General features: G+C 38.0%; 1 protein-coding gene across 1 annotated transcript; it reads left to right on the plus strand.

Moving 5' to 3' along the window:
- The first annotated feature begins 540 nt into the window (after positions 1-540).
- On the plus strand, positions 541-12,276 carry LOC145469775 (cyclin-dependent kinase-like 4). Its single transcript, XM_081453581.1, has 11 exons — positions 541-1,072; positions 1,235-1,541; positions 4,289-4,410; positions 4,790-4,862; positions 5,216-5,306; positions 6,048-6,245; positions 6,655-6,737; positions 7,076-7,129; positions 8,580-8,702; positions 8,844-8,931; positions 9,589-12,276. Exons 2-11 carry the CDS (start codon positions 1,374-1,376, stop codon positions 9,642-9,644), a joined length of 1,056 nt encoding a protein of 351 aa, XP_081309707.1. The 5' UTR covers positions 541-1,072; positions 1,235-1,373; the 3' UTR covers positions 9,645-12,276.
- The last annotated feature ends 139 nt before the right edge of the window (positions 12,277-12,415 follow it).

Genomic DNA, 12,415 nt, shown 5'->3' on the forward strand with positions numbered 1-12,415 from the left:
TCATGTTCAGAGTTAATCATGATCAGTTCAGAAGAGTCCTCTGAATCCTTAAATTAACGCACCTTTTCGTCAAAAAAAAAAATTGGTTTGGGTGATTAAGTCGAGTTTCAGTTTTTCGTAAAATAACTGATATTGCAGTTTACAAAATATATGTAAAAATAATTTAATTTTAGTACGAAAAAAGGTTCAAAGCGTAGGTATATAAATGGAAACTGAGCTTTCTTAGTTGTATGAAAAAACGAAAAAAAAAAAGAAATGAAATAAAATATTATGATTTTGTCTTGGTTAAATAAAAAAAAAAAAAAAAAAATGAGTTTAGGCACTCAAGGTACTCAATCAACCTGTACATAAATTCAACAAATAAGAAAAAGGGAAAAAGTGTCATTTTAAGAAAAACCACAAACGTTTTGAGCTTGGCCTTTCCTTCTTCCTGAACGTTGGTGATTTTTCAAAAAAATTATTTGTCTTGAAAATTTTCTCCTTTATCACTATTTTCATTTTCTTTGAATTTTGATATCTATATTAGGTGCCACGCATCTACCAAGGAGAACGATTTATTTCTTATAGTACACCCTAAACATTAATCAACTTGTATGCCTACTGGCAGAATTGTGTTGTAAATATTTGGAATGAAGAAAAATAAATCAATGGTCTGGGATGAGATGGATTACTTTTGGCCTTAAATCCCATGAAAAAGGTTACATATACCCACTGTATGTTTTAAAAAGAAGTAAAAACCAGTTAAAATTGATGTAAAACTACGGTTGTAGTTGAATGTGCGAGAAAAATTTGATGAAAATCTGCCCGGGATGCGGACCTATAAGCACTACACGTGACTTGCTGTCATGGTGACCTCCTAAAAAGGAGACGTGCTTTGGGGTCCGTACGTCACGACACAGTCGGGTTCGTTGTGAGTTTATAAACGACGAAGAACGTGTATTTTCGATTAACAATATTGTGTTGTGATCTCATCCTAGTAACAGGTCGGCGGCTTTGTCCTCTGGACTATGGGAAATCGTGATTGAGGAGGCGTTATTTTGTGTTATCGCCATGGTTGGTTCGAGAAGAAAGGGTAAAGAAGTTGTGTTTGAATGTACTGTAACTCAAAATGGCGTGAGATTTGTGTTTGCATCGATCGTGCCGTTAGATTATGATGCAAAAGAGTAAGCGAACGCTCCGTTAATGATAGTGTTGATATCTCTGAAAACAGTTAATGTTTTTGGTTTTGTCCTAGGGCAAACGTTTGCTGCCTTCGAGTAAACTTCTTATCTCCATCTGTGACTTCGTCTGCTGATCGATTGATGCTACGGCAACGAGAAATCGACAAGACCTGGTAGAGAATTAGACGGCGGACATTTTTTTTTTTTTTGCAAATGGATAAGTTTGAAAGACTTCAGAAAATCGGCGAAGGATCGTATGGCGTGGTGTTCAAATGCAGAAATAAAGAAAATGGATCTATCGTTGCGATTAAGAAGTTCGTGGAATCCGAGGACGATCCTTTGATAAAGAAAATTGCCTTGAGAGAAGTTCGTATGCTCAAGGTTTGTGGTTCAGTGTGTTAATCGAGTCTTCCTATATTACAGATGTACACATATTAGTGTCTCAAATTTCTTTAATAATGTATAGCTTAAATGTTTTGATTGTAGAATTCTCTTGGTACCTGTACATGTCTGTAGATATTTTGCAATCGCCGGTGTATCAGGAACATTTAATCTTTAGCAAAGCAGGAATGTTAATCTAATCGAAAATCATAGAAAAGTGGAGCTTAAAAATTAAGCTTTATAAATATGTTAACTCACTATAAAGTACCTAGATTTCCGAGAGATCTGAGGAGTCTTCATTGTTTACTGCTTTCGTTTTCAAGTGACCGTTTCTGTGTAAGTTTTACCTGTATTAATTTTGTCTAGAATTTGTAACGTAGAGGGACATCTTCACTGGAATCATGTAACGTGTGTGCTTGCAAGATTAAACTGCTGCTCAAAGATAATTCTGCAAAATTTGCACTTGTATTGTTATCAGTGACTTGCAGTCCACAACTCTGGATTTTTTGTTGCTTGTACATGGAAGAAAGCAAATTATTGTGATGGGATGGCAGAGTTGTTTCAATATAATTTTTCACCAGAATACAAATATGGTGGTATCCCGATATTTCAAATCCTTGAGTTTTTGAACCTCCCGATCACTCAAGAGATTTTCGTTTCCCTTGCAAAAACATTAAGGGAAATTTAGCTTCAGTTTTTTTCAAACCAACTTCCACTCCTGTAGGAGGTTTGAAAAATCAGGATAAACTTTCAAAAAACTTTTCACTAAATGTGTTGTACTAGACAGAGTAATTTTCAATTGAGTGCCACTGAACCAAAACCAAAGTTATCACTCTGGCCAATCACAAAAGACACAGACAATACTGGGAAGCAATCAAAACTTGAACTACCGGTATGTGTAAATGCATGTACCTGAGGTGAAGCACAGGAAGATGTGTGAGCAAGTCATGATTGGTTTTGGGTTTACATGTACTTCTGATTGGGTGAAAGAGTGAGCAGTTTTTTTAAGCCAGTTGTGTAGTATAGAAATGCAAAACCAATTACTTTGACAGTCAAATGAAGACTGCTCTATGACAATCTGTTTGGTTCCATGGGCCTTCTTCGATTCCATGGCCAGGACTTGACAACTGATTCATGCTTTAGCTCTCATGCTATCATGCAAATGGGATATTTGGAAAGCACAGAACAAAGCACATAAGAGTTGCTTGAGTTATGGTGGAGTGCAACTCTACTGTAGCTTCTTGAGTTTTCTCCAAAGTTCCCATTAGTGCATCGTGACTTTGCGATGCACAGCTAAAGCATGAGTTGATTGTTTAATTATATTGCCAATGAAAATGGTTTTCTCTCATGAAGCAAAGTTAACTTTGCGCACACCATGAGTGTGTGTCAGTGAATTATGATGCACGCCTAGGGCAGCTGAATTTGATAGCATGGCTTTGTTACATTAGCTGCATTGTACATATGACTGTTTTTGTTTGTTATGATCCGGGTCAGGATCAGGGATGCAACGTGACAGTTGTACCATCATCCTCAGCTCGTAATCTTGGCGTTATTTTTGATAAGTGTTTTAACTTTGAGGAACATGTAAAATCAATTTGCAAGTCTTCTCATTATCACATAAGAAATATCGCCAAAATCAGAAAGTGCATTGACGAGGAGAGTGCTAAAATTGTTGTTCATGCCTTTGTTACTGCGAAATTAGATAGCTGCAATTCACTGCTATATGGTCTTCCAAAACATCTACTTTCAAGATTACAATCTATTCAAAATACAGCAGCTCGAGTTGTTACACGTACTAGGAAATTTGATCATATCACCCCTGTCCTAAAACAGCTCCACTGGTTACCTGTTTGCTACCATATAATTTTTAAAATTCTCCTACTGGTCTGCAAAGCTCTCAATGGAACAGCACCTTACTACATCAGTGAATTACTTAAGTACAACACCTCTCAACGGAAAGTAAGATCGTCCTCTCAACACCTTCTGGCGACCCCGAAAGCTAGACTGAAAACATATGGAGAGAGAACATTTGCTGTGGTGGCACCGAGACTATGGAACTCGATCCCACTTGAACTAAGATCCAGTAGTTCGATTGACATTTTGAAACGGCATTTAAAAACATATCTTTTTAAACAAGCTTTTTAACTCTTAATTTTTAGATTATTATTATTTTTTTTTTTCCCCTCCCCTTTTTTAGCTTTTTAAATATTTTTTTATTTAATGTAAAGCGCCATGGACAAATAGTGGATTGGTGCTATATAAATATTTTATTATTATTATTATTATTATTAGTAGTAGTAGTAGTAGTAGTAGTATTAGTATTATTAGTATTATTCTGGTACATCAAAGGAACTGATAAATCATACTGGGATTCATTGGCTCCTTTGACGCATCATGAGCCGAGTGATCTGGGATCACTGATCCTGTACCAGATCATCATGAAGGAACGCACCCTATATTACAATGAATTTTGATAAACTCACAATATGATTGGCTTTGTGGGACTGCCGCCTTCTGAACAATAGTTAACCCTGGAAGTGGATTGTGAAATTTGCCATTTTACCAAAAGCATATGAAACAATACTGTTAACATATTGTGGACCAACAATTGGGTTTTATATACCTACATACTAAACTGATGATCCAGTTGAACATCGTGACCAGATAAGATGCCTGTTGTTCTGTGGAGACAGGTAAGGATAGCTTGAGAATGTATGATAACATTTTTCTTTTTCATGTCTGTACAGACTCTCAGGCACAATAACCTTGTCAACCTGTTAGAAGTGTTCAGAAGAAAGCACAAGATTCACATGGTGTTTGAATACTGTGAGCGTACAGTGTTAAATGAGCTTGAAGCCAGTCCAAGAGGGTATGTACTGTACATGTTACTGGAATAGCTGTGATTCACATGGGTATCCTTTAGGTGGAAAGCGTAGGAGTACAGAATTCAACTGGAACACCGAAATGTTTGGCCTTTCAGTCAGACCTTTCCAGGGCATGGTTACAAGTACTTCCTACCCCCTGGTTAAGGGCAATTGCATGTACATGTACGAGTGCAATCTGGCTTATGTTTTGTTCTCACCTCCAAACATGGAAGCCTGATTCGTTCTCATATACGTGTACAGATCTTGCACATGTCTGGCAACTAACATAAAGGTTGCTACCTGTATTTCCAGTTGCATAGAATCTTGGTTGTTGTTGTTGTTGTTTTTGTTTTAAATTTGATCATTCTTTTCGTTATCTCTCAGTGTTGATCCAGCATTGGTCAAGAAAATCACCCATCAGACACTGCAGGCAGTCAACTTCTGTCATCAACATAATGTACGTTGCAATCTGGTGATCAAATTATGTTTTGTTTATACATTGAAATAACTACATGTACATTATCATTTACAAGCACAAGTCTATGAAAAAAGACAAACATTTTTAACTTAGAGTGTACGTGTAATATGACTGAGAAAATTACTCCATTCTCAATGGCTGAGAAAAGTCTTAAACTTGCACAGCTGTGCAAATAAATAACACTTGCCTAAAGGCTCATGTAAGAGTTGAGAGAATTTCCAAATATCACTGTGTAGTGTACATGTAAATTCTTCATTGCACTCACATTCATACAATCACCTAAATTGTAAACTTATCCAACAATTTCATTTTATTTTTAACTGTGCTTGCAGTGTATCCACAGAGATGTGAAACCAGAGAACATCCTGATTACTGAAAAGGGGGTTATAAAGCTGTGTGACTTTGGATTTGCCAGAATGCTTAGTAAGTACTGTACATGCAGTTTGTTATTGGGAGGAATTTTGAATTTCAAAAAATAATGTTTGGGGTTTATATTTGGAAAGGATTTTGTGTCTGAAAAATTTCAGGTGCACATTGGAGTGCTACATGCATGTTTTAAAGTCTAATTTAAAGTCTAATTTCTAATTATTATTGTAATGATGTGAAACACAAACAGGTTTTACTGACATTAATGGGATTCTCTGAGCATGTTAAGAAGTCAACATAAAATATCAACCATGCTCTCCAATAGGAGGCTTATGATGGAAGAAGCAAATATCTTGCATCTTTGTTAGGGAGTTAAAACTGGTAAGATTAATAAGCCTGTGGGATTATCCTCAGAGGAGCTTTTATTAAGCGCATTTTTGTGTCTGAGAATCAAGGGGCTTATAACCTGGGGGGTAGCATTATCTTTATTTTATAACTTTATGATCAAGATTTGTTTGTTTTATTTGTTGTTTTTTAATGTATCAGGATGCTACTCTCAAGGTCACAAAGTACATGTAATGAGAAAAGTACAATTGTTTCTGTGGGGGGAGGGAGGGAGGGAGGTTAACACATACACTGTTGTAGTCTTGAGGGGAGATGGGTGACATTCCCCCTTCACCTACCCCCATAAGTATACATGTATCTGCATGTACAGAGAGCAGTGTTACCTTTGTACTGTTGTACATTTTGATATCATTTAATTTATATTACTGTTACCTCTGAAATATTTCCTCTCAGATAAAAATGATGAGTACACAGACTATGTGGCTACTCGTTGGTACCGTGCTCCAGAGCTTCTTGTTGGCGATGTCCATTACAGCTTCCCAGTTGATGTCTGGGCCATCGGCTGCGTGTTTGCAGAGCTCATAAGTGGCCAGCCCCTGTGGCCTGGGAGATCTGATCTTGATCAGTTGTATTTGATCAGAAAGACTTTAGGTATTGTTCTCAAACATATGAATAATCCATCAAGTTTAAAAACAAAGGAAGTCAATACTGTGATTTTGTTTGGATGTCTGATCTTAATTAGCATAGATTTTATGATTATTTTCTCTGTTTTTCCCTTGTTTAAATTCGATTGAGAAGATATATCAAACATGAAAGACCACGTTTGACCACATTTCTGAACACCTCAAAGTTCATCAAAAATTTTCCACTGTGTATCTTATTCTCAACCCTTTTCTTGGTGTTTGGAAATGTGATCAAACACAGTCTCTTGCATGTTTCTTATAGTGCTTACATCATAAGTATTTTAGTAACCTCAGTATGTGACAGTAAGGGTCCACTCTTTGATTTATCCTGTCTGGAGTGTTTTGCAGAGTATCTAATGAGCATGTGTTTTTTTCAGGTGATCTCACTGAAGATCAAAAGAAGATCTTCAAGGCAAATCAGTTCTATCGTGGATTAACTATTCCGGAACCTCAGGAAATGGTAAGTCAAGCGCATGTCGAGTCCCTCTTAATACTCTTCCCTAACAACCCTATTGAGTTTCAGGCAGAACAGTTCCTGTAGTAGAAGGGACTACAGATGCACAAGTCGACATCTGGACAAAAAAAAAAAAAAAATCAACTTTTCAACGAGACTTTTTTTTTTTGAAAACTGTATCTAAAACGTACAGTGCAGTGGTTTAAATGATGGAGTTCTAGCTGTACTTTGTGATCTATGGACAAAGTCCCATACTTTTCGTGCTACATCCTCGTACGTGTAGTTTATCAACTGATCGAATTCTAGTAGTCTTAAAATTACGTTTTGGTTTTTGCATTTTTCAGGATCCTTTAGAGTCAAAATTCAAGATTCAAAAAGAAGCTATGAGTTTTATGAAGGTGCGTAGAAGGAAAAAGATATGTTTAAATGCCAAGGGACAAACAACGGGCTACAAGGGCCTTGATTGTCACGCAGGACAATTTGACGGGAAGGTTTCTCAACGGCTGTGGGAAAAACTTTTCAAGAACGACATTACAGTTTTATTTTACACTGTACATGATATATGAATTAGTGAGTTATAATTAATCCAGCGATCTAGGATGAAAATGACGACAACAAAAACGTGGGTAAACAAAACTTTTGACTCGTGCAAAGGTTCTGCATGTGCGTTATAATTCTTGGTACATTTCTTAGCCGTCCTGTGGAAAACAACAACGGGAAATGATCAAACTCCGCAAATGTTCCGTGTTTAATGCATTCAGTTTCAGCTTAAAATATTTCTTAGATCAGACGACGAAGTAAACGTAAGTTATATTTTCTTAATCGCGACATAATGCCATGAAACGTAAGTTTACTTCTTAAAAATGGCCGTGATTTCTGTTGTTAAGTTCCTTTGTCTCGCAACCCAGACACAAAAAAAGAAAATCGTATGTAGTATAACAACGTGATATTCTTGTTAACGTTGCGGTTTCAGTTTCCTTTCACCTCGTCGCCAAATTTATTAGGACTTTCATGAGGTTTAATATTTACACTATTTGCTACATAGTACGGAAGGAATACTTCAATCGTTGTTTAACACTTACCATCATCTGTGCCTCCCCGAATGAAGAATGCTGCAATTCGTTGTCAAATATCGCTGTTTTGTCCTGTTGTTCAATAACATGAAAGCCTCTCGAGTTGTCTCTGGAAAAGCAGGACTGCTGTTTTGCAGGTATCATTGTTTAAGGAGACAATTTGGTGTCACGCTTTATTAAAATGGCGCGCAGCTCAGGGAAGCCAGTTTGGTGCACTTTTTGCAGTTTTGATTAGGCGCTCTCGGTTTTCTTTCTTCTGATTGGTTGTATTTTCACGTGCTGGAAATGAAGTTCGAAACTCGGAGGTCTCTGCGTTTAGAACTCAGTCCCCGTCTTCATTACGCCGGAGAAATTTGAAAACGCAGGTTTCACTCTGAAAACGCATCAAATATTTTCCGTCCACACTACGCCGGAGGAATTTAAAAACGCAACAATCACCGGTCATATTTGATTTGTGTTTGAGTAAAACTCGGTTAGGGAAATCACATGGTTGTCGTGACGCCACCTTTTTCGAAAAGCTCCGTTTTCAAAACGTTTTCCGGCCAGACGAAAACGAAAAGCCGACGTTTCCAAATTCCTCCAGTTTAAAGAGCGTTTTTTCGAGACGGATTAGTGTGGACGGTACGTCTAACCGTAGAAATAAAGCTGCGTTTTCAAATTTCTCCGCGTAGTGTGAACGCTGCTTCATATAAGGCCCTAAAGAGGGACTTTTCTTTCTGCTCAAGCGAAAGGCCTTAAAAATAAATAATAAAATTATGTTTGCTACTTATTGCAGGGTTGTTTTGCTATGGAACCCAGTCAGCGGCTAACTTGCGCAGAGCTCTTGACGCATGCGTATTTTGATGATTACAAAGATGATACGAGAGCGCCTCCAGCCGTGAAGACGAGAAAAACTAGGGTAAGTCGGATATAATTGTTCTGAAAATACGAAAATGCCACCTTGGTATTTCGCATGTTATGTGGTGAGTTGTGTCGGAGAACTACCTACGAATCGACTTTCGTGTAACGTTTAAGAATGCCTGTCTTCTCTCCCGTTTAGCTCCGAGCCAAGCCTCAATTGGAGAACGAACCAGCTTCGCATCATTTACCTCAACTTGCTACTGACTCTCCTGCGCCTGACAGAACAGGTAAGTGACCAACTTGTATCTTCTCCTTACAATACACCTTATTCCAAAATGGCCGCGATTTTAGCGTTCTTTTGTTTGCCCTCAAATTACCCCCTGTTGCCTCTTTCTTAAACTCGAAATTCAAAAGAATATTTTCCCTTGAACGAGACAACAAGGGCTAATTTGCAAGCAAACTAAAAAACACTAAAATGGCGGCCATTTTGGAATAAGGTGTATATTAGTGAATTTTCTTTGAGACAGGTCAGTGATAAGAATGAAGAAAATAGTCAAACAGGGGATATTTTCTTGATTCACTAACGTAACAAAAAGTTACAGTGTGTTTTCTGTTATATACACTGTATATGTGTGCAATCAATCTTTTTAGCCATCTGAATCAAACACTGGACCAACCGTTATTTGGCTCTCGCGTGTTTTACCGCGTTTTTCACAAGTTTCCCGCGCATTTAGCCGGTTGCATGTTTTCTTGCGCTTGTCATTGGTTACATTTTTCTCACGTTTGCCATTGCTGACATGTCTTCCCGCGCTTTCCACTGGTACATGCTTTCCCGCTTGTCGTACTTGTTTTAGCTTCGACTTCCGATTGGCGGATGAAATCTTCTACGCCATATTGTTGGCTGCTGTTGATCGCGAGTAATGATTATTTTCTGTTGTTTTCAGACAAAAACAAAGATAAGACGAAACTCAGCAAGCTGGACCACCTACCGTCCATTTAATCAACGAAAACTTTTAATATTGTTATAATATTATAGTATTGTATTCATAATGTAGATAAATTAAATGCATGATGTTGGGAAGATTTTTTTGTGCCATACATGTACACACACTGCTGGCATGGGGTTTCATAAAAAATGGTGAAGTCAGTGGTACTTTCAGGTAACTTTAATGTAGAGGGTATAAATAAACATTCTTGAATTTTAGAATGTGCGATTAACTATATAATTTAAGAATTTTATGCCGTGACTTTTTGCTGTATTTATATATATCTTGGAGTAAAAAACAACTTGTTCCTTATTAAATTATTAGTATTTGTAAACTCTGAAGTCCATAAGGGTGTATGATATAAAAACTCTTAAGGTAGACATTGAAATGTAACTAAATGTACGTAAATTATTCCGAGAAAGATCATTTTAGGTAAGACTTCCAAATTAATAATATAACTTATAAACGAGAATTACAGTTAAAATTCTGTTTTCGATCTACAAGAAGCTTCACTTCTGTAGTTTGGTAACTTTCTCGTAGAGTTTGTGTGCTTAACTGTTTCTCTGTTGCGATCAGTATTGCTCGTTGTTGAATGGATATTTCATTGCATGTTTTCTTGTATGCCGAAAGAGTGATATGGCAGCTTTGAACAGAGGGCAGTTGTTGTAATATGGAAAATGTTCAAATTAAAAGAAAAAATAGACCGCATTTATCATAATCTCTTGGTCTGTTATATGGTACAGCTACCAACCGTTACATTTGACAACACAGAACAAAAAAGAACAGGCTGTGGTTAACGGTGCTGGTTATAGCCCTACGCAATTCTCTTGTCCAATGTTACCTATTAACCGAGAGTGAGGTTTTTACAGAAAAAACTCAAAGCGAACCCCTTGCTGTATTGACCGAGCGATAAGGAGGTTCATACGGCAAGACCGAGGTTTGAGATTTTCCGGTAAAGACCGAACGTTCGTGGGTTAATAAGTTGCTCATTATATGGCTTTTGCTCTGATTTTGCGGGCCCGTAATCGGCCCGTTAGCATTTCGGGAGATAATGCCCAAGAATTAGCTAATCAGAGCGTGCGTTATATCGGCTACAAACACAAGCCATATTGCGGAAATTGAGACGTTTACAGCGAATTCAAAATGTGGTGGCGCTAGGCTCATCACACGATCAATCCAGTTCGAACACATTACCCCCAAACTGCGGAAACTGAATTGGCTCCCAGTTTCCGAGTCGCATTATATTCAAGGTTCGACGAGCCTCTTCGTATTTATCTAAGGCCCCATTTATATGGTCTCGGGTACCCGAAACAACCCTACCCCCGAGGCAAGTCCCTGTAGGCCGAGTCAAAATGGACCCTGCGTGATTATTCATAACCCATTTTGAATAATCAAATGTGCAAATATCTCTCTTTCTTTGAGGTTCCCTCGGTCATTCGATCACAGTGGGTCTTGCCGAGTTAATTTTCACCTCTTTGATACGAATTTCTGCTTTAAATCCAAAATCTAGGCATTACGTGACACTCGCCACGCCGAGAGTTGTCCCCGTAAGCGAAGCCAAAAGCGTTTATATGAAAAAAAGCTGTCCCGCTCGCCAGGGTTACCCCACTTGCCGAGGCGAGACATCTCGCCCACCCGAGTTGTCTCGGCCCCCGAGACGGGTTCGCGATTACTTGACAAGTGTGCTGAGGGATGGCGCAGTTCGATTCCAACCCGGTGCCATATGTGGGTTGAGTTTGTTGTTGGTTCTCGCCTTGCTCCGAGGGTGCCGGGTTGTCCGGTTTTCCTTCCTCCACATAAACCAACATTTCCAAATTCCAATTTGACCAGGATAGAGGACCTGCATTAAAACCAACTAAGGGTGACGTGGCTTCCTCTCTTAAGCAATTAGATTATTAGATTATGAACTCGAGTTTTTTATCGCGTGATAGTTGACGAGGACGCAGCCCAAGTCAACTATCTCGCATAGCAATCGAGAGCAAATTATCTAATTGTTTTAGTATAAATCTACTAGTCGTTCAAAACTTAATCTAAATCCTCTTCACAGACATTTCGAAAACGGCAAGAAGCGCACAGCCGTCGTTTTGTTAACAAGGGCACACTGCTACGCTACTCACTATCTATCACAGAATAGATAGTGAGTAGCGTAGCCAATCAGAGAACGGCATTCGTGATAGAACGCAAGTAGATTTATTCTAAAAATATATATTGTAATTTATCCATTTATTTTAACAACAGATAGGTTTTAAGCAGTTTTTTGATATAGCTTTTTATAGCTTTTGTTTCATTTTTAGCTTTTGCACCAATCGATCTGTCTATAGGTTTTTCTATTGTAAAAAGAATCGAGATCACGTTTAAAGCGTTCTTAAAAGATTTTTTTCTCATCTAGGCCTTTGCTTTTGGCGTTTGTAAGCGGTAACGCTAGGTGCCATTCTAAGATATTGAGAATGAAAATCAACTGTACATGAAAAAGTTCTTTATTACATGAGCTTTCATAAATACTTCCAACGGAATAAATATCTTACTAACAAAATATCGATACCCACAGAAGCTTCTATCCCCTTTCAGGCGATCGAACCAGTATGATTAGCAAAATCAATTGCAAGTCACAGTTCTAAACTAAAAACTGTTAGTGACACTCCCTTGACGGAGAAATACAGTCTGAATTTGTAAAAGTAATATACTTTGTCCGCCATTGTGGGTTGAACTTTTGAAAGACGAGATGAGTTTCATTTCGTGACCCGGCCGTTTTGAACGTTCTCTCGTCACACGAGGGAAGAAAGAT

This window comes from Orbicella franksi, chromosome 15 (genome assembly GCF_964199315.1).
Source record: "Orbicella franksi chromosome 15, jaOrbFran1.1, whole genome shotgun sequence".
Classification (NCBI taxonomy): Eukaryota; Metazoa; Cnidaria; class Anthozoa; order Scleractinia; family Merulinidae; genus Orbicella; species Orbicella franksi.

Coding starts and splice junctions, on each gene's coding strand:
- LOC145469775 (XM_081453581.1), top strand. CDS start 1,374: ATGGATAAGTTTGAAAGACTTCAGAAAATCGGCGAAGGATCGTATGGC. Junction 5,307..6,047: donor TGGATTTGCCAGAATGCTTA/GTAAGTACTGTA, acceptor ATTTCCTCTCAG/ATAAAAATGATGAGTACACA. Junction 8,703..8,843: donor TGAAGACGAGAAAAACTAGG/GTAAGTCGGATA, acceptor TCTCCCGTTTAG/CTCCGAGCCAAGCCTCAATT.